General features: G+C 42.3%; 10 protein-coding genes across 10 annotated transcripts; 3 read left to right on the forward strand and 7 right to left on the reverse strand.

Moving 5' to 3' along the window:
- Positions 1-2,281: 2,281 nt before the first annotated feature.
- DSM5745_06061 (uncharacterized protein) lies at positions 2,282-4,552 on the forward strand (the record flags this gene model as incomplete). Its single annotated transcript, XM_026748077.1, has 3 exons — positions 2,282-3,046; positions 3,096-4,443; positions 4,512-4,552. 3 exons carry the CDS (start codon positions 2,282-2,284, stop codon positions 4,550-4,552), a joined length of 2,154 nt encoding a protein of 717 aa, XP_026603909.1.
- Positions 4,553-11,542: 6,990 nt separating this feature from the next.
- On the reverse strand, positions 11,543-12,660 carry DSM5745_06062 (zinc-dependent alcohol dehydrogenase family protein; the record flags this gene model as incomplete). Its single annotated transcript, XM_026748078.1, has 2 exons — positions 11,543-12,072; positions 12,132-12,660. 2 exons carry the CDS (start codon positions 12,658-12,660, stop codon positions 11,543-11,545), a joined length of 1,059 nt encoding a protein of 352 aa, XP_026603910.1.
- A 301-nt stretch (positions 12,661-12,961) lies between these two features.
- DSM5745_06063 (putative Short-chain dehydrogenase) lies at positions 12,962-13,750 on the forward strand (the record flags this gene model as incomplete). Its single annotated transcript, XM_026748079.1, has 1 exon — positions 12,962-13,750. One exon carries the CDS (start codon positions 12,962-12,964, stop codon positions 13,748-13,750), a length of 789 nt encoding a protein of 262 aa, XP_026603911.1.
- Positions 13,751-14,412: 662 nt separating this feature from the next.
- DSM5745_06064 (DUF3716 domain-containing protein) lies at positions 14,413-15,595 on the reverse strand (the record flags this gene model as incomplete). Its single annotated transcript, XM_026748080.1, has 3 exons — positions 14,413-14,738; positions 14,804-15,148; positions 15,211-15,595. The coding sequence occupies 3 exons, from the start codon at positions 15,593-15,595 to the stop codon at positions 14,413-14,415; spliced, it is 1,056 nt and encodes a 351-aa protein (XP_026603912.1).
- Positions 15,596-16,251: 656 nt separating this feature from the next.
- On the reverse strand, positions 16,252-17,272 carry DSM5745_06065 (DUF3716 domain-containing protein; the record flags this gene model as incomplete). The annotated part of the gene is made up of 3 exons (XM_026748081.1): positions 16,252-16,490; positions 16,554-16,928; positions 17,005-17,272. 3 exons carry the CDS (start codon positions 17,270-17,272, stop codon positions 16,252-16,254), a joined length of 882 nt encoding a protein of 293 aa, XP_026603913.1.
- A 598-nt stretch (positions 17,273-17,870) lies between these two features.
- On the reverse strand, positions 17,871-19,082 carry DSM5745_06066 (DUF3716 domain-containing protein; the record flags this gene model as incomplete). Its single annotated transcript, XM_026748082.1, has 2 exons — positions 17,871-18,811; positions 18,869-19,082. 2 exons carry the CDS (start codon positions 19,080-19,082, stop codon positions 17,871-17,873), a joined length of 1,155 nt encoding a protein of 384 aa, XP_026603914.1.
- Positions 19,083-19,691: 609 nt separating this feature from the next.
- DSM5745_06067 (DUF3716 domain-containing protein) lies at positions 19,692-21,076 on the reverse strand (the record flags this gene model as incomplete). Its single annotated transcript, XM_026748083.1, has 3 exons — positions 19,692-20,113; positions 20,182-20,649; positions 20,722-21,076. 3 exons carry the CDS (start codon positions 21,074-21,076, stop codon positions 19,692-19,694), a joined length of 1,245 nt encoding a protein of 414 aa, XP_026603915.1.
- Positions 21,077-21,931: 855 nt separating this feature from the next.
- Positions 21,932-23,067, forward strand: DSM5745_06068 (uncharacterized protein; the record flags this gene model as incomplete). Its single annotated transcript, XM_026748084.1, has 4 exons — positions 21,932-22,314; positions 22,378-22,692; positions 22,751-22,828; positions 22,902-23,067. The coding sequence occupies 4 exons, from the start codon at positions 21,932-21,934 to the stop codon at positions 23,065-23,067; spliced, it is 942 nt and encodes a 313-aa protein (XP_026603916.1).
- A 531-nt stretch (positions 23,068-23,598) lies between these two features.
- DSM5745_06069 (uncharacterized protein) lies at positions 23,599-24,033 on the reverse strand (the record flags this gene model as incomplete). Its single annotated transcript, XM_026748085.1, has 1 exon — positions 23,599-24,033. One exon carries the CDS (start codon positions 24,031-24,033, stop codon positions 23,599-23,601), a length of 435 nt encoding a protein of 144 aa, XP_026603917.1.
- A 325-nt stretch (positions 24,034-24,358) lies between these two features.
- DSM5745_06070 (uncharacterized protein) lies at positions 24,359-25,296 on the reverse strand (the record flags this gene model as incomplete). The annotated part of the gene is made up of 3 exons (XM_026748086.1): positions 24,359-24,568; positions 24,595-24,695; positions 24,771-25,296. The coding sequence occupies 3 exons, from the start codon at positions 25,294-25,296 to the stop codon at positions 24,359-24,361; spliced, it is 837 nt and encodes a 278-aa protein (XP_026603918.1).
- Positions 25,297-25,928: the final 632 nt, after the last annotated feature.

The following is a 25,928-nucleotide window of genomic DNA, read 5'->3' on the forward strand; positions in this document are numbered from 1 at the left end:
AAATATCTAGGTGCAGGTATAAATAATATAATACTAATAATTATATATATAATTTAAATTTAAATAATACTCTTTTAAATAATTTAAATAACCTTAATTATATTTAATTTACCTTTTTTACTTTTTATTAAAACCCTGTAAAAGAATGGCTTTATTAAAATAATTTATTTTTTTTTTTAAGTACTAAAGTAATTTTAAAAATTATTTACTTTATAATAAGTTCCTGGAGGCTATAGATCTTAAATTAAAAGCTTTTTATAAAATAAAAATATAAAAAGTAGTAAATAAATAAAAAATAAAAATAAATAAGCTAATTTTTTTATTATAAGTTTTTACCTATAAACTTAATACTAATAACTACTTTATTAAAGCTAAAGCCTAAATCTATATACACGGAAATTTAAAACTAAAATTTTTTAAAAAAAATTAAGTAGTAATAACCTTAATAAGGGCCTTTAAAGCTCTTATAATATTTATAACTACTTTTAACCTTAATTTTAACTAGAAAAATATTATTAACGCGTTTTTTAATACTACCCTTAAAAAAATAATATATTTTTACTTTTTAAATAATTATAAGTAGCAGGGTAAGTTACTAAAAGCCCTTAAAATTATTTATAAATTTTAAAAGTTTTTACGCCTTTAGTAGCTTAATTTAACTATAATACTATAAAAATTTAAATTTACTATAGTTCCTAAAAAAAAGTGCCTTTATATTAGTAAGTTTATAATCCTTTTTATTTATATAAATAATATTATTATTATAAACCTTTTTACTAAAAAAGGCCAAGCTATTATAGTTACTTTTAAAAAAAATTAGTAATAAAGTATAAGCTCCGGTATTTTAATAAAATAAAATAATTTTTAAAAGTTTAAATTATTTAAAATAAAAAAAAACGCAAGGTTTAGCTATATTAAAACTCTTATATTAAAGTAATTATAAATTAATTTTACTTAAATATAATAGTTTAATCTTTAAAAATATTTTTTTTAATAAGCTTTATTTAAACTTTAGTACTGCTATACCTTAATAAATTAAAAAAATAAGGTTTAAAATTAGCTTAGTTAAATATATAAGCACGCTTACCTATTTAAATATTTTTTATATTATTAATTAACTATTAAAATACCTAGTTAATCCAGCGGATTATTATTAATATATAATAAATTAACTTATTTTTTATTTTTATAACACATGCTTTATAACCCTTAAATATTTTAGTTTAAATAGTTTTAAAAATAAGCTTATTTTAAAGGTATATAATTTTTATAAGGCCTACTTTAATATAGCCTTTATTAATTAATTTAATTACTTTTTTAGTATAGGCTATATTTATAAGCTATATAATAATTTAATTAAATAAAAAGCTATAAAGTAGTACTTAATTATAATTTTAATAACTAAAGTAAAATTACTTACTTTATTTAAGGTTTTTAAAGTAACTTACTAGTAATACTAGGTTTTTAATTTAATATAGTTTAATTTTTAATACTATTTTTTAATTTAATATAATAATAAATAAATTATTAATATTTTTACTAGCCTTAATATCTAGTATTAATTAAAATTTTAATATATTAATATTTATAACTTATAGCTTTAATAAAAAGTTTAATGTAAAAATTTTAAAATTAAATAAACTTTTATTAATTAAATAATTATAAATAGCCTTACTAAGTTACTTACTAAATAATAATATTATAAATTTATTAAAATACTTGGTTTAGTAAATATTTTTAGCCTTATTTTTAGTATTTAGTAGGTATTAAGGGAATATATTAGCTAAAGGTAAAGTTTAGTAAAGTTTTTATTTATTAACACCTTTACATGCCATGCTAATATAAAAAAATAAGGTACTTAATACCTTATTATTTTAGTAAAAAAATTAGGCTATTAATAAGTTTTTAAAAACTTAAAATATTTATATAAACCCCTAGGTAGCTTTAGCTTTTAATAAATAACTTGCTTTTTTTTTTATTTTCTTTTATAATATTTAATTAATAGCTTTACTAGTTAGTACGGTATACAAAGGGCCTCATAAAATCTATCCAGTTGCGAGTCTTTGTGACTAGTCGCCCCGAACTGCCTATCCAGCTGGGTTTCCAGGCCATGTACGATAAGCTGCAGGACTTCGCCCTCCATGAAGTGGCGAGACCCATAATCGAGCACGACATTGCCTTGTTTTTACAGCACAAGCTTGGAATCATCAGACAGTCTCCGGCCCGACGCTCGCTTCCTCCAGGATGGCCAGGAGATGCCACCTTTCAGGTTCTGGTCACTATGTCAGTACCCCTGTTTATCTTTGCAGCCACCATATGTCGCCTCTTCGAAGATCCTTACTTGGATCCCATAGAGTCTTTGGCCGATGTCCTCGAGTACAGAAACGTGGAGTCCAAGCTGGATGGGACATATCGACCAGTACTAGATCGGCTGCTTGTCAGATATAGCGGCACGCGGCAAAGACAGGTCGTCGAAGATGTTCGACAGATCCTAGGTACTATCATCATCCTGGAAACCCCGCTCTCAATTGCATCGCTGTCAGAATTAACGGGCGTTCCGAAAAGCTCAATCAACGCCAGGCTCGGCCCACTGCACTCGGTTCTGGATATACCAGATGACGAAACCATGCCAATAAGACTTTTTCATCTATCGTTTCGAGATTTTCTTCTGCATGATAACACTCGTGATAAGACCCCGTTCTGGATCGATGAGTGCGAAGCAAATTTGAGCGTCACGGGATACTGTCTTGGTACCATGCACAGACAGCTGAAGAAAAATATTTGCGGACTGAAAAACTATGGCACAGAGCGAATGAAGATTGGTAGCTATTTACTTCATAAGCATGTACGGCCAGAGCTGCAGTATTCCTGTCGATACTGGATTCACCATCTCACGCAAAGTATGAAGCGTCATGATACTATGAACCTGGGCCATGTCCTTGCGTTTCTAGAAGCCCACTTTCTTCACTGGGTGGAGGTTATGGGTCTATTTGGCCTTGTATCTGAATGCCTGGAGGGACTCAGTGTCTTGTTGATGAAAGTCAGAGTAGGTTCTGAAAAGCGATCCTTTTGGCAAAGAAGACTGACATCTACAGACCCTTGAAGATAGTCAGATCTTCGAGTTCCTCCAAGATGCGAAGCGCTTCATATTCAGAATCCTGCAGATAGCAGACTATGCACCTCTTCAGATATATGCGTTTGGGCTCGTCTTCGCACCGTCAGAGGCAATCATCAGGAAAAGATTTGTTGATCAATGTCCTGAGTACCCTGACTGGGTGACCCAATTCCCACGAGTGAGTAAGACTTGGGGACCAGAATTACAACTTTTAGTAAGGAATTCGTCGGAGAGCAATTCAGTCAGCCATATTGCTATGTCCTCAGATGGTAGAGTGCTAGCTACCGGCAGTTCTGATGGCACTATTCGCATGTGGGACCCAACTTCTGGCGCTCTTAGACACAGCTTTTCGTGTCAGCTCTACCTCAATTATCTTGCCTTTCTCCCAAAAAGTCAGCTGGTGGCTTCAGGGTCCTGGCGGGACCAGACTATCAATTTCTGGAATGCTACTACCGGCACGCTGCTGAGGACTATCAGAATCAGTGGGCCGCCAGTCAGTTCTGCAGTGTTTTCCCCGGATGGCCTAATCACGGCTGGACATGTCGACGGCTCGATCACTCTGTGTGATCCAGACAACGGCACAGTGAGATATACGTTCAGATGCCGCCCGAATCCAGTCGTATCTATGGCCTTCTCGCCAGATGGCCATTTACTGGCGGCTGGCTCTAACAGTACGACTGACTCCCCCTATGGCGCGGCAGTTACGGTTTTGGACGTCACCAATGGCACCATCAAGTATATGCATGGGCCACCTGAATGTGATTCAAATTCGAATGGCCGACGAAACACAGTCAGTACTGTTGCTTTCTGTCCCCGCGGCCGACTGCTAGGAGCCACATTCACCGACTCAAATGCCATCAGGGTCTGGGACTCTAATGATGGCATAGTAAAATACACCTTTCGAGGTAATTACCCTGTCGGCCTTGCATTCTCCACAGACGGTCGAATGCTAGCGTATAGCTGCGACAAAGACATCAAAGTCTGGAATACATCCGGTTTAGAGCCGGAGCAAACTCTCCAAAGTCACACCTCGGTTGAAGCCCTGGCATTCTCCCCTGACAGCCAGCTGCTGATGTCCGGCAGTTACCATGGGGCAACGATATGGGATCCTGCTGTGAAGGAACATTACTCACGTGAGCGGAAAACACACAATACGTGGGCATTCTCTGCTGATGGCCGAATGTTGGCAACAGCAACTCGCACCGTTATCGAACCTTGGACTCGCACATCTGTCAAGTCTCTAAAAGCCAAAATATACTCCCGCACCTGCATCAGACTCTGGAATGCTGAAAATGGGATGTTAGAACAAACGTTGGAAGACGACGCAGGTACAGATCGTCTTGCTCTGACCTCTGATGGAAAAACCTTAGTGTCTACCTCTACTGACACCGTCAAGATCTGGGACACATGCACAGGGTCATTGAAGTATACTGTTAAGCACCAGTTTTCGCCAAGCCGAAAATTTCATTTGGCTCAAGATGATCGTTTATTAGCTTGCAGTTGTGACGACCACACGATCCACATCTGGGAACTGGCGACCATGGCGCGAATTTGTCGGAGCGTAGTATACTGCTCGCCCCACTGTAGCCCTTGCCTATTAGCTTAGTTAGCCACACTAAGTATAGCTTTACTATTATAGCCTAGCTAAATATAATTTTTAAGCTTTTATTTTTAAAAGGTTATATACCCTAGGTAGCTYTTTTTATTAAAATATTATATTTACTTATATATAAYTACTTTTTTTATTACTACCTTTTTTTAAAATTTATTTACTTTAAATATTTATTAAGTTAAAAATATTTTTATATAATATTAGGATTTTTAGCCGCCTAGTATAAATTTTTTAATTACTTATTTTATATAACTTTTACGCTACCCTTATATATTAAAACTATATAAAAATTTATTTATAGCATAGCTAATATTATTATTATTATTTTTAACCTTTATAAAGTTATTACATGGCTTAATAATTAAAAAAATTATTATTTATAGCATAAATTTTTTAAAATTATACTTTAATTTAAACCGCCTTATTTTTAGCTTATTATTATTAAAAAAGTTTTTTTTTATAAGTATTTACTAAAGCAAGTTATTATTATTATAAAATATATTAATAAAAATAATATAGCTTAGGATTAAGTTATTAAGCTTATTATTAAAAATTAAATTAATATTTAAACTTTTTAAAATATTAAAATAAAAGTAAAGTAAGGGCGCTAAACATAGCATAACTTTTTTTTATTATTATTTTTATAATTAATGCTTTATATATAATATATAAACTAAATTTCTAGCCTTTAAAATATTACCTAAGCCTTTTATTACCTACAAGAGCTATATAACTTATTTAGTACTAGTTTTTTTTTAAAAAGCTAGTAAATACTTAATATAATAAAATATATTAATTAATAACTAAAATAATTTTTTATAAAATTTAAAAATACTATTATTAAGCTAGTAACTATTTAAACCCTTAATTAATAAGTTATATAATATTTTTTTATTATAATAATCTTTAGCTTATATAGCATATAGCCCTTTATTACTTAGCTATATATAATATCTTATTAAAGTATTAATAATATTTATTTATTTTTTTTACAGTTTAAACTTAATTAAATATAAATATTTAAAACTATTTAATATATTATTAACATCACTAGCTACTTTAATTATAATAGCTTTATTCTTATTAAAAATTATAGTATTATATAGTGTATATATTACTAATTATATAATAATTATCTTTTTTTTACTTATATTAGGAATCCGGCAAACACCTAGTTATAAAATAAAGGTAATAACTTTAAAGGCGCTAGTGCCAGCGCCTATTAAGGCCGTAGTAGTAAATTTAAATACCATAAAAAAAAAAGGTAAAAAAAACTATAATACCTTTATTTTTATAAATATTATATAAGTAAAAAATACTACTACTAGCGCTTTATAATAGTTAGCTTAAAAATTAACTTAAAACCCTTTATTAATACCTCCGCCTAATACTTTACAGGCCTCTCCAGGCGCTAATATAATTAATATTAACTTTAATTTTATATACGCGAACTCCGTGTTTATATAACTATTAAATTTTAGTATAAATAAGCTAGATTTTTATGTTAAATTAACTTATATAAATATTAAACCGGCTGCTAATAATAATTAAATACTTAATTTTAGTACCTTTTATTATATAATATACTTTAAGCATAACTTTATATTATTTAAATATACTAAAGTTTTAGTTAAAACAGCTAATAATAGCAAGTTTTTTACTAAAGGCTATAGTAATATTATATTAGGTGTTATTAATAAATTTAATATATAATAAATTAGGAGTTTTTTATTAAAAAATATTTAGTACACGCCTAGCTTAGCTTATAATTTATTATTAATTAAATAGCTTATAAATAATAATATTTATATAATATTTAATACTAATACTATTATTAAACTTATATAATATAAATCCTTAATTATATATACCACCTTGCTTAAATCCTATTACTATTTTTATTTAAATATTAATACTTTTTTTAAAATAATTATTATGCTTATAAATACCTTTACACTTAGTTAAAATATAATTTTACCTAAGGGTTTAATAGCAGCTAGGGTAAAGGTTTTTAATAAGATAATTTTTATATATTTAGCTTATTAACAGGCTACCCACGCATTTAAAAAAAAAATTAAGAATTTTTTTTAATATATTATTAGCCTTAAACTATATAAGGGCTTGTTAATTAAATAATACAAGCTATATATTATTAATAAAAAAATAACACTTTTTTTAATAAAGTAAAATTTAACTAGGAATCTTGGCCGCTAGCTAGGTAATATTATATATATAAATATTTATAAGCTTATATTAATACATAGGTAAATAAGCACCTTATATTTTATTATATTTATTAATAAGGCCTTTTAATTTTACTAGGTATTTATTATAAAAAAAAAAAACTTTTTAAGAAATTTCTTTAGCTTTATAACTAGCTATAAATATAATTAAAGTTAAAAATAAAGTATATTTACTATAATAATACTTTAAAATATTAATTATTAAAGTTATATTATAAAAACTACAATATTATTTTTAATTTAGTATTAAAATATTACTTAGCGCTAAACCTAATTACTAAGGTAAAAAATTATTATATTATTAAACTAGTTATATTTATTATAATAAAAAACTAATTTTTAAAGTTTTTTTAGGATTACCTAGTTCTTGCTATTATTTATATTTATAACTATTTTTATTATAAAATTATTAGTAAAACGCCTTATAAAGTACTTAATAAAATATAACTTAATATTTTTTACTAGCACGCGCTAAAATATAAATACTTTTACCTTATTTTTAAAAAAATATATAAAATAAAAATTAATTCTTATATAGCTAAGGGCCGCTTTATTAAATACTTTAAAAATTTATATAAAATTTATAACCTTAAGTTAAAGTAAGTTATTACTACCTATAATATTATTTTTAAAAAATTAAGTACTTCCCTTTTATTATTTATTAATAAATATAATCTTAATGCTTCACGCCTTGTTACTAGTAAAATAAATAAAAAAAAATTATATTTTTAAAAATAAAAATATACGCCCCTAGGCTTTAAAACTTTACTAAATTTTTATAAAAATATTTTTACTTTTTATAACCCTATTTCTTAACCTTTTAAAATAAATCTAAAATAAAAAAAACTATTTTAAAAAAACCTTTTTAATAATACTACTTATAACCCGGAGTGGCTTTAAAAATACTAACTAATTAGTATTTTTTTTAATATTTATACTAAACTTTTTAGTCTAAGGGTTATATAATATAAAGCCTTAATATTATCCTGCTTTAAACCCCCCCCCTTTTTTTTAAAAAAGTAATTTAAGTATAATTAATAAAAATTATAATAGCCTAGTAAAACATACTCACGCTTTAAGGGCTAATACTTAATATTTTTTATTTTTAGAAAGTAAAATACACTGCTTAAATTATTTAAAAAAACTAAGTTAAATTATAAAAAAGTATTTTAAATTAATAAGCGCGAATAAACTTTTTTTTATATATAATTTTAACCTTTTTTTAAACTATCTCGCGTGGTTTTTTATAAATTATAAGCTTGCCCTTAATAGCTTTATTAATAATATTATTTTTATAGTAAATTTTAGCAAGCTAGATAAATAAAACTTTACTTTTAAAACCCTAAATAATACTAGCTATAAGCTAAAAATATATATAAATATAGTTTTTTATTTAAAGGTAAATAAAAAATTATAATTATTTATAAAAAGCTTAATAATTATTTTTTTAATAATATATAGCACGTTATTAATTATTAAAAAGGAATATACCTTCTTAATTTTAAATAAGTATTTAAGATTAAATATAATAGTATTTATAAAGCTTGCCTAGTTATTAAAGGCTTTTACTAAATTACTAGCTATAATTATAAGATTTATAAGATATATATAGCTATTATTAAATTAATATTTTTTAAACTTTTTATTATACTAGCTGCCTACTATAGCTAGATACTATACTTTTTTAATATTATTATTACCTTTTTATACATAAATTTTTTTAAAAAGATTTTTATTAAGCTACCTAAGGGTAGTAAGATTACTAGTAAATATAGCTTACTTTTAAAAACCTTATATAATTTAAAGTAGTTACTAAAAAAGTGGTATAAAATACTTACTAGCCTTTTTATTTTACTTAAATTTACTAAAATATATGTAAATTATTTAGTCTTTACCTGCAGCTAAGTATTTATTCTTTTTTATATAAATAATATTATACTTTTTTTTATTTATAAATAATATTATAAAGGTTATTAAGGCGCTTAAAGGCGCCTTTAAAATTACTAATAATAAAGTACTTACTTGCTTTATTAATATTAATATTTACTATATAAATAATAATATTTATTTTTTTTAAAAATATTATATTAAAAATATTTTAAAATAATTTAGCCTTAAAAACTATAAAAACTTTATAACTTTATATAATTTTAAAGTTATATTATAAAAGTTTAATAGCAAGGCCTTAATAAAAAAGATTTTTTTATATTAAAAATAAATTAGTATTTTTATTTAGATTTTTATTAATACGCGCCTAAATATTTTTTTTACTATTATACTTTTATCTTGCTATATAATAAATTTTTTAAAAAATTATATTATAGCCTTAACACGTGTTTTTTACTATTTTAAGGTATTAAAAAACCTTACTATTTTTTATTAATATAAAGGTAAAGGCCTTATTAAATATTATAATATTAATTAAGCTAGTGCTCACGCTAATAGCTATATTTTTACTTTTAAATATATTTTTAAAATAGTTAATAGGCTAATTAGCTAGTTTTTTAAAAAATAATTTACTATAGCCCTTTTATTAATAAAATTAAAGTATATTTTTTAAGTAGTTATAACTTAAGAACTATTATAGCTTTAACTTTTTTTTACTAAATTTAATATTTTACGCCTTGCTTTAACGCAAATACTTTTTACTAAATTAATATTTATTTATATAAATAATTAAGGTGTAATTACCTTATTAAAAAATTTAAAATTTTATACCTATATAAAGCACGTGGTAATTAAATATTATTTTATTTATAAAAAAAATGGCCGCTAGTAATATTAAATTTATTTATATTAATATTAAAAAATAGGCTATTAATGGCCTTATTAAGCCTTTTAAATAAGTTTAGTATTTTTATTTTATTAAGTAACTTAATATAAAATGCCTTAGTAAGGGGGGTAATTTTTAAATAGCTTTATAATTTTTTATTTTAACCTTTATTTTATTTATACACGAGGGCGGCCTACCATAACACTTTATTTATTTTTTATTACTTTATATTTTACTATTTACTTTTTATTTAAAAAATATATTTAACTTTATTTTTTTAGTAAGGCTCCTAGCAAGGGGGGTATTAAAGTATAATATATTACTTGCCTTATTATAGCCCTTGCCTATTAGCTTAGTTAGCCATACCAAGTATAGCTTTACTATCGTGGCCTAGCTAGATACAATCTCCAAGCTTTCATCTCCAAGAGAATTCATGTTCTTAGAGGCCATTCTGGGGTGATATGGTGCATTGCCATATCTCCGGACAACCACCTGCTTGCATCTAGCTCCAACGATGAAACTATCAAGCTCTGGTCTCTCACTAATGGCGAGCTCCAGCATTCTATATCCACAAGTGGGCTTGGTGCTCATGGCTTTGCCTATGAACTTGAGTTCTCCAGGACTGGGCCACTTCTTATTACCGATCGCGGGACCTTTGACATTCATCCTTGGTACCAGGGGTGGAACGCAGACTGCTGCAGGGATGAAAGAGGACTGGCTGTGGAATCAGATGACGGCTATTGGCTTACGATACATGGTCAGAAGGAGTTATGGTTGCCTCCCGACCACAAAAAAACTACTGCAGCAATTCGGAGCAACGTCCTCACGTTGACTGACCGCAGGGGAGAAGTGCTTTTCATCCATTTAGCTACAAAATAGCGCCGACACGCCTTGGCTTGATGCGCGTGGGACTCACATATTAGGGGCGACCTGATGAAAGGTCTGGCTTTGACCCAAGTGTGCATACACTTCTTCGGCGGGTTCTTAGCCATAAGGCTGCCTGGATCAAGCCTACTGATGTACCGACAACCCGGTTCCTGGGGCCTTTGGGCTGCTCAAATATATTTCTACACAGGTAGGCTTTAACCCCCTCTTGAGCGATAATAATTCGTTGGCTAGAACTTTCTCGAGGAGTTCAGACTGCACTCCGTTTGATTTCCAACGGAAACTCCACTTTCTGACCAGAGCGAGTCAGGCCCAGTTGATCATTCCGAGTCTGTCGCCAGCTGAGCTTGAATGTGGACAGGGATCCATTAAGTTGGGGCCGACTCAGTTTGCAGTCTTCAGCCCTTGTTCAGCCGAGTCTCCAGAACCAGGGGATATATAGCTTCCTTCGGCGCCTGCTCGGGCTGCACCCAACATTGCATCGAGTATTATCTGATTACGGCCAGTATCTCGTGTGAGTTCTTTCTTGGCTTGACTACTTGGCAGTGGAATGAAGGTGCTAATTTCGTGTATAGACTAGGCGGGCTGTGCAAGTCTTTGGGCCGGTGAGACGTCGATTAATCGTCCCATGTTCTCAATGTACAAGGAGTATCAGGCAAGGAGGATTCGTGGCCCAATCCACGGATGTGGGAAACGGAGACTTGCACTTGAGTGGCGATGGGTACTACTGGTTTGGGTTAGCTTTTGCAGTTGGTCGATTGCATATGTGCTCTGGTTCGGAATGTGGCTGTTCATTTTTGGGAATCATTACATATATTTCTTCCACTCTGCATATGATACATTTGAGCATACAAATTCGCGCGGCATCGAGACCTTAACAGTGCTGCTGAAAATGGCGCCTTGCTTGAGAACGTTTAGTCGACCTTGATACAAACCTTCCCAACATGCTGCGCAGACTTGAGGTACTCAAAAGCACCCACAACATCGTCGCGGCTGAAACCAAACTCCTTTTCAACCGGAAGTCGTAGCCCCTTGTTCCCAACAAATCGAACAAGATCCTCAAGCATCTGAACGGGGCCAATCGTCACACCACGTACAATACACCCCCTGGAGATCGCCAGTGCCGCAACATCAGGCATCTCTTCCTGCTTCGCCTGCGCAAGGAACCCAATAACCGAGACGACACCACCAAATGCAATAGATTTGATGGACTGGGCAATGGTTCCAGCGCCGCCATTCTCAAGGACAAAGTCAACACCGCGGCCGTTGGTAAGCTCAAGGGCCTTGGAAGCCCAGTCGGGGGTAGTCTTGTAGTTAATCACATGGTCCGCGCCGAATTTCTTTTGAACGTACGCGAGCTTCTCGTCGCTAGACGAGGTGATGATTGTTTTCGCGCCGGCCGCTTTGGCGAGGAGGAGGCCGTTTATCGAGACTCCGCCGGTTCCTGCCCCGTACCGTGTTAGCACCTAATGCACCAGGGCTGAGAAAAGATAGTCTTCCTACCCTGGAAAAGAGCAACCTGCCCCGGCTTCAAAGGCTGCACGCCAAAAAGCCCATTCCACGCCGTGAGCCCCGCGCAAACCAGACTCGCCAGCTCACTGTAGCTCTGCGGCGCCTCAGAACCGCCGGGGACCTTGACGACCGCCGCCGCAGGGACGGCAATGTACTGCCTCAGCATACCGTCGATGGGGCCTCCATGCCCGGTCGTCCAGTCACGCTGGGGCCCGTAGAGGTTCGCGACGTCGAAGGAGATGACGACTCTATCGCCGATCTCGAAACCGCGCGCGCCCTCGCCGACGGATACCACGTCGCCGGAGGCATCGGAGCACGGGATCACGTTGTCTTTGATGTAGAAGGGGTACAGCCCCGAGCTGATTGCGATGTCGCGGTAGTTGAGGGCGACGGCGCGGATGCGGATCAGGAGCTCGTGTTTCGAGGCTGTGGGGATTGGCTCGGAGGAGGGCTGGATGTTGTGGATGGAGGTTCGTTCTCCGATTAGTCGGTAGACGGTTTGCGTGGTGGGTGTGGACATGGTAGATGCCGCAGGGTGGTTGTGTTAGATAGGTGCGTTGGGATGACGCCACGCCCAAGACTGCGGTTGTATGCCCGGCTTTTAAGCATAAATCGCCTTCTCAAGCTTCGGAGACTTTCATCGCGGTGACAAATCAAACTATCTTCTGCGAAACCTGGAACCCGCCGAAATCCACAGTCCTTGAAATGCAGATCCAGTTTGGCTCCACCGTTGACCCGGCAAGCCGAGATAAATAGACGGGTGCCCCAGCCAGAGCTCTCAGCCCCATACCATACCAACGTACCTCACCTTACATAAGATCATGTCCGACGTCCTCTCCTTGAACTGCGCCCTCGTCACCGGCGGCGGCGGTGGCATCGGCAAAGCCCTGGCCGCATACCTGCTATCCAAAGGCAAAAAAGTTATCATCGCCGGCCGCACCGAGGAGACCCTGCGCGCAACAGCTACGGAAATCGGCGCAACAGACTACTTCGTCCTCGACACAGGCGTAACCACCAAGATCCCCGAGTTCATCGAGACCATCACAGCAAAGTACCCCGACCTCGACTGCCTAATCAACAACGCCGGCGTGCAGCGCCCCCTCTCCGTGCTAAACGACGACCCAGCAACCTTCCTATCCAAAGCAGACCAGGAAATCGACATCAACGTCCGCGGCCCAATGCATCTAACGCTCGGACTCCTCGAACACTTCAGGCGTCTCCCCAACGGCGCCGTCATCATGAACGTCTCCTCGATCCTGGCGTTCGTGCCCTTCTCCGTCATCAACCCCGTGTATAACGGCACGAAAGCCTGGCTGCATTTCTGGTCGATGACGCTGCGCACGCAGCTGTGCCGCGGGGGGTACGAGAAGATCCGGGTTGTTGAGATTGCGCCGCCGTCTGTGGGGACGGATTTGCATCGGGACCGCGAGGACCCGGATGATAATAAGAAGGACAAGAATCCGAATGCGTTGAGCGTTGAGGAGTTTATGGAGTCTGTTGCTGGGAGCCTGGAGAAGGGCGAGACTGTGATTGCGCCGGGGATGAGTCGGGATATTGTGGAGAAGTGGTATGCGGAGTTTGGGGCGACGTATGAGCGCTTGGCGAAATGAGGATAGCAGGCGGCGTTCTGGCATCTTCGAGGCTTCTGGAGATCTTTACCTGGGACTTTACTGGCTTTATTGGCTTTGGACATACCGTACGGTACTTGGCGTGACATAGAACTACTAACATGTGGCTCACTATTGCTGCATAAACAAGGCAGATATTATATTTACGCGAAATCAATTTTACGGTAAGAGGAGAAGCCGTGTACTGAGATGGGTAGGTAGGAAGAGATATTAGTACCTCAAAATCGTGTCGCTGAGACAGTGATGGCGATGGTCTACTTGCTCCGCCGATGAGGCGAGTGCTGTAGATGTTACGTTATTACGATACTAGGTTTACGTCTAGGTGTCTAGTAGAATTACCTAGGGAAACTTTGATAGAGGTAAATATAATGTCTGCGTCAGCAGTGTGAACCAAAAACCAAGAAACCCGGAAAAAAAGCAAAGCAAAGTATGGCTTTGAGACCAGCTCAAGCACGAAAAACGATGCAAGATCGGGCGAATCAAACGCGCCGCTGCCTAGATGACAGATGAGGAGGCTTGGTCTGCATGATAACCAGGAAAAGCCTCTACTAGGCAGGTAGATCTAGGTATATGGTTGAAGTCCAGTCAGGTATACACCTAGGCACCCAAAGCGCCAGGCCGACTGTCCGCACGACGACAACAGATCAAATCTCATCCCAAGCGATCTCCCCTCCAGCTTCCTTCTGCAGCTTCTCCTTCATCTCAAGCATGTCAATGCGAGCATCGATTCGCGCGATGTGCTCGCAGAGGTCCTGTCGGGCGCGTTTCAAGAGAGGCAGGTTGTTGATTGCTTCCGCACCGAGTGGGAAGGGGATAACCTCCGGGGCATTGCGAAGCTCATAGTTCTCCCTAGCCGCATTCATTCGAGTTGAATCAACTCGGACGTTGAGTGGTCCGGGTCTAGGGTTCCTGAATCGGAAACGAAAACCATGTGCACGGGGCGCGGACGCATCACCGGCCTGCTTGTTGACTACATGAAAGATAATATCTCAGTACGTTTTGCTGCAAAGAGGTAAGGAGAAAGGATGAACTCACAGTTGGTACAGAACCCACCAGCCTGCCAGCAGTTGGCGCAAATCCCGTTATTCTTCGAGCCGAGGCGCTCGACGCATGACTTCCAGAGACCCTTGCCAGCGCTGCAGGACTCGCAGGGAGACTTTGCTATGGCGCCACGCGTCTGCACGAACGCAGCCTCAAGGTCTCCGATTCCTCCGGTCCAAGGCTTGCCTTCGCCAACGTTAGGTCCATCGGGCTCACGCCAGTCAAGGGAGCGGACGATGGGGCAGGGTGCGTAGTAGCGGATGGTCTTGTTGATTGTTCCCTTGGGGATGATCGGGACGTTGTCGGCAGTGACGCCCGGGAAGTTCGCGTTGGAAGGGTCTAGAGTGGCATGGTTGTTAGCAAATGTGTGCCGCGGCCAAGGATTGGGTCAAGGGACTTACGTTGGTCAGCTGCGCTGCCTTGACCTTTGAACTCAATCTCGCCATCCTCAATATCCGCGTCCTCATTCACATTATCGCGCCGTGGAGAAGAGCTACGACGGCGGATGGTTGCGGGCTCATCGTCGCCGAAGTCAACCTCATCTTCCATCTCGCAGGCATAGCGGGAGCGTTTGAGAGTGGCGGGTGTGTCCACGATGATGTCAAAGTCGGAGTTCGAGGTGCTGTGGGCGACGTCCAAGCACACGCCATCGAGGTCGTCGGCGATGTCCATCTCAGCGTCGGATTGAGTGGTCTTGTTGGAGGGAGGAGTCGAGGCAGACTGGGCGGGCTGCGGGGCGCGCTTGGAGATGTGCTTGGAGGACTTGCTGAAGGTTGGTTTCGCCATGGTCGAGGTTCGGTTGTACGTTGTGGCACGATTGGATTGACTTGGATGGTGGGTTGAGAGTAGATGGTCCAGAATGATGGATGCCGGGAATATGGAGAGAAGAGAGATGGGAACAGACTGGCCGGAAAAGCAGGAAAGCTATATAGGCCATCATGGACGCTGTATTCACAGTGTGCAGGCGGAGGTGACAAGGTCGAGAGAGTTGGATGGTGACTGCTGTGCAAGGGTGAGAGATGGCAGTCACTGCCAACAATGACGGAGACAATAGACAACGGACAATACGATTCACCCATGCCGCCATCAATAGGCGCACGCTTTCCAGGCTCCCGGCCTTCACTTTGCCTGCGCCTGTTAACGTTTTGGCCATGGCCTTGACTTCACACTAATGAAGGAAGTTCGGCGGGCTAAAACTGAGGTAGCCAAATGCAATGAATCGGTTTGGGACTCCATGGGCACGAAGTCAGCGCAGGAGAAAGGATAAGAGCACTCTGAGAAGCAGCCCATGAAAGGAAGGAGAACAGCTTCAGCGGAAAGACAAAACAAGGATATATTGTGTATCTAGGCCGGGATGAATCAAAGGTCTGAGTGCACATCGCAGTGTAAGGAATGCCAACAAACGAAAGAAAGCAAACACCACAAGGCTTGTCCCACCCCGTCTAGCCTAAGCAAAGCTCCCCGCCACCAGTCAACTCGCCCAAGGCAGCCCAGATTGCCACGATCTGCTCCATCCCCTCTTCTTCCAGCTCTCGCAATTGTCGCAACGGGTGGACCCTCGTCTCAACCCCGGATATGTACACCCGCTGCGTCGGTCCAACCTCCAGTACAAAGAATCCATCCTCGGGCATCTCAACGCTGACCATGGCCAGATTGGCAGCATCGGTTTCAGCATCAACGTCTAAGGAACAATTAGCCACGGCACCGTGCATCGCACAAAATGAGCAGATGCAGTTGCACTTACTGATCCCGCACGTCCACCTCCTGCCCGGCTGAGTCCAGCAATTCGCACATGCCCTGCGTCTCTTCCCCGCCTCTTCTGGTCCGACCTCTGGCCCTTCAGACAATGACCCGACGACGCACGACTGCCAAGGTCCCTGCCGATGCATACACCCCAGGCATATTTTTCCTTTCTCCACGACTGTGCCTCGCGTCTGGATATAACTTGCCAGCAGGGTAAACTCGTCAAGCCGGGATCGATGGACCGGGCGCTTCCTGCGGTCGGTTCGCCAATCCAAATCCCGCACGGCGGGCAGCGCCATATATCTTTGAATCAAGATATTCTGGGTATCTGCTGGAGTCTGGAGGCCGCCGATTGCCACGCCCGGCACGAGTGTATCTATTATCTGAAGGTTAGCCCAGCCCTGCTAGTCTATCATATAACCTTGACTACCAGTGGATGGAAAGATCGTTACCTTCGAGTTGCCCTCCGACCTTGGCATCGACTTGGACTTCAGATGCAGATGCAGATGCAGCATTCTCGCAAACATCGACCCCTTCGTTGCATGTTTCCTCCCTGATCGGACTCTTCTTGTCCTGCTCCACCTTTGTCTCGGTTCTCGTCCCGGTGGTTAGACGTGGGCGTTTGAACCGCGGAAGGATCCAGTCCTCGTTGTGCGCTCCGATACCGCAAATCCTACGCTTAGCGGTGCAGGTGGGCAGAGCGTTTGTGCAGGTGAACATTATAGCGGCTTGCTCATAGATCAGGAAGTTCCGACGGTCTTTCGACAGCTGCTTAATTGCTTGTATACAGGATGCGAGCTCACGCGATTGACGTATTGTCTGCAAAGGCGATTCTTGGCTACGAGAAGATTCGGCAGCGTTCAAAAAACGGACTCGGAATGGAGAATGGACTGGTTGCGCCAAATTCTGTTACAGGGTGGGATAATTGTGGTTGGTGACTGAATGGTTGTGACTTAGGGCTATTCACTACCGTAGCGCATCGGACTATGAAATCATGCAAGACACGCTCTGAACAACCGGGTGAAAAAATTCCATGAATGTTGACAACCTTGATCCAGATTGAACGAGGTGACTTGAACGGTTTCGCGGTATAGATCTACGCAGTCACTTTGATACGATGAAGGCCTATGGTGAAACGGAATAAAGCCTGCAAGAGCGGTGCATTGCGAAGGTAAGATGGCCGAGATCCAGAAAATGTTAACGCGAGCAAAGCGCGCCCAACTGTAGATAAACTATACGAAACCAAGCTTGCTTTATACCTCCACGTCCGCAGATGTTTTCGCTAAGCTAATCTTGCGATTAGACACATAGCCCTCCGCTATAGCCGCGATTCCGAACGCCGACCATGACGAGATTGGCCCCAAGTTAACGCCAACTCCCGCTCCTTGCGCTCTTGCTCTTGAAGATCGCGGATCCGCTCTTCGATGATAGCAAGGTGGTTTTCCAGGTCTGCCTGGGCGCGTGTCAGCAAGGGAAGATTACGGATGGCGTCCTGTCCGAGTGGAAACGGGAGAACGTTTCCGTCGGCGAGAGAGGGCGCCCGACAGGCTTCGGTGGGTTTAGTTTGCGCCGCCGCTGCAGTCGCAGTATTGGCCAGGCCCGGGGCGCCGATGCGCTTTCTTTCGGCATTTTCGATGGGCTGCGCACATCGCGCACCGCGGAAGGGCAGCGATGGCGAGGGCAAACTGGGTCGTTGAGCATAATGTCTTGCAGGGGACATGAAAAGAGGTGGAACCCACTCGGGAGGAGGTGCGCAGGGTGTCGGTGTTGGCTCTGGCCGCGATGGGCTTCCTGGCGTCTTAGGAAGCTGTCCCACGTCGGTGACCCTCTTATCTGCAAGCCAATTCTTGGAGTTAGCCATGTTACGCATCGATAAAAGACGCTCTACTTCATCCGGAACTTGGTTAAACGCACTCAGCCCACAAAAGCCCCCATACCGACTATAACGGCAATTGACGCAGCGAAACATGCTCGTTTTGCTGTCGAGCTCAGCAACGACACACGTCTTCCACGGTCCATTGCCTGAGACGCAGTGGATACAGGGAGCCGTTGCCTCGGGATGGCGAGTTTGCATGTATGCTGAGTATACATGCGAAGTGGTCGGCAAAGCCCTGGGCACAGGATTTCCAAGCAATCCATCCCGCCAGTCTAGTTTTCGACGGTAGGGCGCTGCCATCAAGCGTGCGAGCGCAGGGTTCCTTCGCGCCATTTCGCCGGTCGCGATGGGAAGGCCGTGGTCTTGGGGGTCGAGGCCCTGAACTGCATACTTGCATTAATATAAACCATGACAACGGCAGCAGATCATGGTACACTTACTTGGCTCACGGGGTAGCCCCATAGCTCCTTGATTTCTCGAGGGTTGCGCCTGGCTTAGACTTGGCTCTGGCTTGCATGGGCGCTGTACGCGGTCCTCATCCTCCTCGCCGATCTCCGCCGCCGCGCGAGGCCGCTTCTGCCCTCGAGGGCCAGCGCCTACTGGAACCAGGGACGGTTGTCGTTCGCGCTGGAGGAGTCGGGTCGTGTTCGTCATCTTGGAGCGGTTATCTTTGGTGGATGGACGCGTTTTGAGATATGGCTGTTTGCTGCAATACGGTGTGTGTAGGGAAAGACAAGAGAGGTGTTTTCGATGGCTGTCAGCCGGGGGAAACGGTTTGCTTTTATCCCTGGGCATGGCTAACTTTACGGTGACACGCCAAGTTCGGTTAGGGTTATTCACCACGGCAGTGCATGGCACAGTGACCGGAGATGTCCACTTGGGGTTACCTACTCGTCTACCTATTGAGAAAGCAATTCAATAGGAGAAATGTGACTACGTGACCCTCAAACATCTAAACCGGATGTATCATAATAGGCGCACCTTCACCTGTACTTACTGCAAGAAAGCTACATTGCTAGTGACATTCTGAAGTCAGAGTCATTCCCAAGTCCAAGCTCAATCAGTGTAAAGAGTAACAGAAATATAATTTCTAATGACTAAAGATACAAAACTGCGGGTGCATGGTACATCATCGTCGCCCCTTGGGCGGTGACCCACCACCTTGACGAAACCCAGGTCCAATACAGTAGACTCCAGCCTCCCAAACGTGTTGTACCTGGTTATGCTTCTCCCCCGGCTTGTTGCAAACGAAAGACCCATCCACTACCGTAGCCCCCTGCTATTCCAGACTTCTCCCCACAGATCCGGCTCTTGCTCCTGCTGGTGCATTCGGGCACGCTCTGCGGCTTCTTTTAGAAGCTTCTCCCGTTGCATTAGAATGACCTTGACGTGCTTGCGCACGTCCTTAGCCGCTTCCACCAGCAGCGAGAGGTCGCTGATGTCCTCTCCGCTAAGAGGGAATGCAACGACCTGGCCGTATTCACCTTCGTCGAAGCGGTTAGGTTCTGGCATCGGGGTTACCGTGCGAGCCCTGGATGGAGGAAGTAGAACGTCCAGTGTTAAGGTCCGGTTCTGGTTGGGGATTGCGCAAGTCCCGGTGCCGGGAATAGTGTGTGTCTTTGCCTCATTGGCATGGTCGTTGAGATGCCCGGGTGTTTTATTTCCGGTGGTCCAGCCGTCGATATCTGATGCGCAGCTTGTAAGCACTTTAAGAACAAAAACGCCTTAAAAAAGGAAACACAAGTGGACTTACAATTACTGCAATACCCCTTGTGCTGGCGACAGTTTGCACAGACCCCGTTATTCTTCTCGCCTAGCTTCTCCACGCAGGTGCGCCATAAACCACGTCCCTCCGCACACGCGACGCAAGGCCTGATTGCTTCTCTTCCTCGCGTCTGTATAAATGCTGCATCTAAATCCGTCAGTGAACCAGTCCAGTCTGGCCCCTGCGTGCCGCGAGGCCCGAACCCGCCGTCATTGCGGAGATTTGCAGGATCTCGCCACTCTAAATAGCGGAGCACCGCAAGTTTGCGGTAGTAGGCGATAGTCTGGCTCCGGTTTATGACTGGATCGATAGGGAGGTTTGAGGCTAAGACATTGGGGATGGTGGGTTCGGCGGGACCCCTGGGGATTTCCTGTTCTCGAGGTTGTTCATGTGGCGCTGGAATCGCGTAAACCCGATGTGTCTCTGACTCCCGCATTGTAACGGAAGTCGTGGACGCTGCATAAAGAGATTCCACGTTAGGCTGGCATCACCTTGCGATAAACCTGTGCATCAGAGAAAAGGACTTACACTGCAGATCTGGAATTTCGCTGCCTCCAAGTTGGCTTCCGTTACCAACTGGAACTTTGCCCCATAATCCTGCTTGATATTCAATTGCATCTGCCGGTTCATCTTCCGCGATATCCAGCGCTATGTTGCCTACAGATCCATCGCGGCATCCGTCTGCAGGTTGAAGTCTAGGTCCAGTTGTAGACCAGAAACCGTCGTGGCGCATGAGTTTCTTAACGCCAGGCTGCCGCTTCTGTTTGGGTACCATGAGCGGATTCGAACCAGGCTTGCGGGAGTAAGTAGATGGGAAGATTTTGGAATGGTAGAGTTCCTTGACGTTCCCATAGCTGGCCTCGAGAGTGTTCTGATTTGCCATTTTAGGCCGCGACTCGGACGGGTTGGGATTGGAGTCAACGGTGGGGATGGAAGTTCGATGCATCATCACCGAGCGTGTCCGAGAATAATCTGAACTTGATGGGGAAATATCGAATTCTGGATGCTAATGGGTTCGAAGGGCTGTAGCATTTTATAAGCCCACTTCGGTATTCACCATTGTAAGTAGTAGGCTTCGGCTTCACAGCAGGGTACCAGAATATTCCCCCTCATCTTGGAGTGAATAACTGGGTTGGCGGGGTCAGGATAGATTTTTGTCAGCCGGAAGTTCAAATAGGCTAGGTGAGGGACGACCAACTCGGCCTGTCGAAGGGAACAATATTTCGAGGTAAAGTAAGCTCTCTCGAAGGTAAGGGTTGGGAGACAAAGTGAATCTCGTTGAAATGTGGCTGTCAATCCAGGAACTTGCGACACTCAGAGATGGTTGAAAAGGGAAGGGCGTTTGAAACATATGGAAACAAAGATGGTTTCCTCAACCGTCCCTTGATGATGTGTATAAGATGCTGGCTGAGGAAATTGAAGCAGTATGTCTAGCAGTTTCCTTTAGCTTTGAAGAGTCTCGAGATGAAATGAAAAGAAAGAAAAGATGGGAAACGTGATGGCTATCTCCGGGCATTACAAAGACATTGCCTGGTACATTATTGAGCATAGATAGACAGGTAAAAAGGAATAATCCGGGACAAGGAAAGCGCGGCTATTGTTCCTCAAGCTTGCGGATCAGCTTGATGATTGTGTCAAGATGATCCTGTAACTATTTCTACTTCCGTGCTATTGCGAGCAGAGGTGTACAGTTCACCACGCGAGGTCCTTCTAGAAACATGGATTGGATGGGAATGTTATGACTTCGTTTGAATTGGAACCCGAAACTTTCTGCGTCATCTCCCCCGCCTTCTCCCTCTTTCTCATCCTTCGCCCTCCGATTCTCACTCAAGCTGCCAACGTCTTCGACTTGTCATCTATCCGCGAAGCTCTCATGCACAGCAAGCCCTTTTTCGACGGATGGGTTGGCCGGCTCATTGAGCTGGGTAACTCAGACCAGCCGTCCACATGGCGATTGGTAGAAAGACTGGGCGACAAGAACGATCAGTTGTCGGCAGAAGAGCACAATGTCGCCAGCGAGTCCAACATCAGTTATGGAAAGCCCAGTGCAGCATATGGTGCTTTTCGCTGTCAAAACACCAGCGATCCCGACGACGTGGCCTTCATGAAGATCATCATGCAGTAACACCCCCCCCCCCTGACTTCTTTGAGAGCTATTCGATCGACTCAAGCTAACAGAGCAAGGATTCCTTGGGCAGGGGCCGAGTTCGTTTCGAGTACCGAGCGTGCGAAGCAAGCCGATAATACAAATCTTCCGCGCTATGCGCAGTGGGAGATCGAACCCCTCGAAATCCTTACGAAGAACAACTGCCAGGCCGCCCCACACATTAGGACACACAGGGAAACGGTACAAGAACAAAATGAAATGGTTCCTGGTGGCTTTATTCATTACATTCTAATGGAGCATGCGCCCGGTGATCGGTTGACTGAGGACAAGTTTTGGAACTATCCCGATGATGAGCGTAACAAGATACGCGAGGCCTTCAGGGTGGCTTGGGAGTTCGTTTTGCGTCAACATTGTTTTAGGATATCGACATTGACTGCCGCGTTATAATAGGGAATGTGTACGCGCTGGTGTCGTACCCTGCATGGCTGCGCTTTGGCACCTGTTTTGGGATTCCGAGTCCTCCAAAGTGTAAGTCAGAATCGACTGATCTTTCCTGCATGTGAGAAACAACCTGAAGCGGTACTTACTTTATGTTCGACAGGTATCTTGTTGGATTTAACCACTCACAACCGGTGAGCTCCGACGAAGATGACGGCAAATGGGAAGACAATGAGTGGATTTACTGGGGTCTCGCTCAGTATCCCGATGAAGAAAATTATGCCCCAGATGAGGGCCCGAATGCCGACAAATCGAAGTGGATTCTATAGTTTCAACATGTGTCCAGCAGGCGTTCCATGAAGGGCTGGCCGACTTGGGGGCAATATTTAGATGACGTGCTCCAACGGTGGGGGGACTTCCAGTGGTGACAGATGGTCGATTATTCGCCTGTGCATTGTCTCTCATCATCTCAGTCTCAGTGGACTCAAGAACACTTCCTGACGCATTACTATGTACAATATCACCGCGGACCTCTCCTTACCTGGTATTCCAACTGGACATGTCTCCCCCCGCAGCCAGCCGAGGATCTTCCCCATGTGGGCTATTTATGGCTTCTCGCTCAACCCCGTTACGCGGAATTCCTCTTTGATGTAATTGAATTTGGTTTTCATAATGGAGATCGTAATTGCCTCTACCAGATGGACGCCCACTCTGGCTCCGGAACTCTGACGGGGGTACTGGATGCATGGCCTCCATATCAGCGTAGATAGAGAATATACAAAAGCGAACCCTTCCCTGTAATGATGGACCAAGTGTTTCAACACTTACACTTCCCCTCTTAATCGTCCTCAAGTCTGCTATCAACTCCGTCTGCGTCGGTAACCCGGGCTTTCTTCGTGACCGGCATCCCATCTGCTTCTCCGGCCGGCGCTCCCGCCAGTGATTCTAACGCTATGACTGTCCCTAGGCGGCCTCACTTGAGGTCCAGACCAAAAAGCGCCCCGTTGAACGCCTGTGCGTGGAGGCCGTCGTTCCTGAACCAGATGCTGCTGCTGTTTCCGTATGACGAACGGATTCGAGCCAGGCCTGCGTTCGTAGGATGAGGGGAGCACGTTCGAGCGACGGGCCTGGTTTGTAGCGGTTTGCGGCCTTGTCGTCTGAGCTCCAGCAGGCGAGGTGCTTGCGCTGCCAGCGAGCGTATTTCGGTCATTCGGCTGTGAGGCGCGCGAGTTGCGGTCAGGCTCTGCTTTGGTGAGGTTGTGACAAACTAGATGTTGCTGGAATCTGGCATTCATTCCAGGATCTTGAGGATGGATGGGAGGATGTTGGGCCAGACATCCAGAGATGGTGGCAGAGGGACGTGGAAGGGCGGAGGGCTACGGTAAAGATCCGCCTGCATCTACGTGATCTGCTCTTTTGAGGATTCTTAAGTTAGAAACAACATACTTAATTGACGGTAAACTCCTTGAAGATAAGATCTCAGAAAAGCTCTCAGAAGATACATTGTTGGAAGATAGTTCTCCCTGGTGGAACGAAAAGATAATGCCGATGAACAGTAAAGAAATACATGACAAGTTTTAGCGGAACATGAAGACTTCTTTGTACTGCAGATACAAGCCCTTACTGCGCTGCATCTTTCTCAACTTGGCTAGAGGTAGGTGCTGCCGTTCCCTCTGTCGTTTCAGCTTGTTCAATTGCCTTGGGATGAGAGACCAACGGACGGATGTTGGCAAGCTCACGCTCCATAACCCTTGTTGTCTGCAGCATGCACTCCAGATCATTCTTGTGTTTGACGGCCATGGCCTCGAGACGATCGAGGTCGTTATACATCTGTTTCAAATTCAGATGAACCAAACATCATCACCGTCGGTCGAAAACTCGTCCCAAGCCCTGAGCGCTGCCCCATCTTTGGCTGCTCTGACAGAGCGCTCGGGTATGGGCTGGATCCCAAGGGCCGCTAGTTGTTACTCTTGTTAGCCACTATGGCACATAGCTGCTATGTTAAGCTTGAAAGAGTGGAGAGTGGACTTACGCTTTCCAGGTCCAACATTTCTTCTGAACTTTGGCTTTGCTCCCGGTGTGCACCTACGCTTCGGGTCCTCCTCATCACCGCTTATCTCGATTTCAGCATGAGAGCGTTTCAGGCGGAGACTTAGGGTGCGTGCTTCAAGGACAGGTCCGCGGATGTTTCCACGTTCCACATTTCCGGTTATGTACTTTGGCTTTGGTGCTGGAATGCATCTATCCTTCGGGCCCTCCTCACAACGGCTTGTCGCGATTTCCGCATGAGAGCGTTTCGGGCGGATACTCAGGGTGCACGATTTGAGAACGGGTCCGCGGATGTTTCCAGGTTCCACATTTAGGGCTATGTCCTTTGGCATTGGTTTTGGAGTGCATCTACCCTTCGGGCCCTTCTCATCGCTGCCTTTATCGACTTCCGCATGAGAGTGTTTCGGGTGGAGAGCCAGCGTGCATGCTTGGAGAACGGGTCCGCGGATGACATTGTTAAGCCGCTCGCCGGTAGCCTGAGCGAGTTTGGGGTCATCCGGAGAGGCCATTCTGAAGAGCTGGTACAGGCGGTTGTATTGGTAGACGGATTGCAGTGGACTTTGTGGATATGGGTGTTTGGACCGATGGATGTGAGATAGTAGTAGAATGTGGTTGAGATGAGTGGGCGGTTAGGGCGGAAGATGAGTGCTTTTATGTCCAGGTAGGTGGAAATCGGGAGCTATCGTACGCTACAGTGAATGCCCGACCCAGGAGTCCAGGAGCGGGTGCGCTGCAGGTAGTTGGTAGGCACCGAGATTCGCAGTTACCAGCGTCCGGGCTCGAGGGTTTGGAATCGAAATTGATGTCCCATAGCATGCGATGGAGTGTCCCTCGCAAAAGCGAGTCTGCTGATATGGCCCATTATGAGCGGTTGAAATGTTGTTTTGGGATTTACATTTGCGGGGAGCTATGAGGGTCGGTGATGTAGTAGCAGCGAGAGTATGAGCAGGCATGCAGGTGCACCTCTGCGCTGCTCATCCAGAATCAAGCTGTTGCCGCTGCCGTTGCTGAGAGTCGTGCTCTAGTCGCGGTGGACCCAAACGGGAGTGTTTCCTGTTGCTGGTACTATCATGCTGTTGAAAAGCTAGACAAATGCACCACGGCTCGTTTCCCGGAGTGCAAGCGAGGCATGGAAACTGGG

Source organism: Aspergillus mulundensis, assembly GCF_003369625.1.
Source record: "Aspergillus mulundensis strain DSM 5745 chromosome Unknown scaffold_5, whole genome shotgun sequence".
Taxonomy (NCBI): Eukaryota; Fungi; Ascomycota; class Eurotiomycetes; order Eurotiales; family Aspergillaceae; genus Aspergillus; species Aspergillus mulundensis.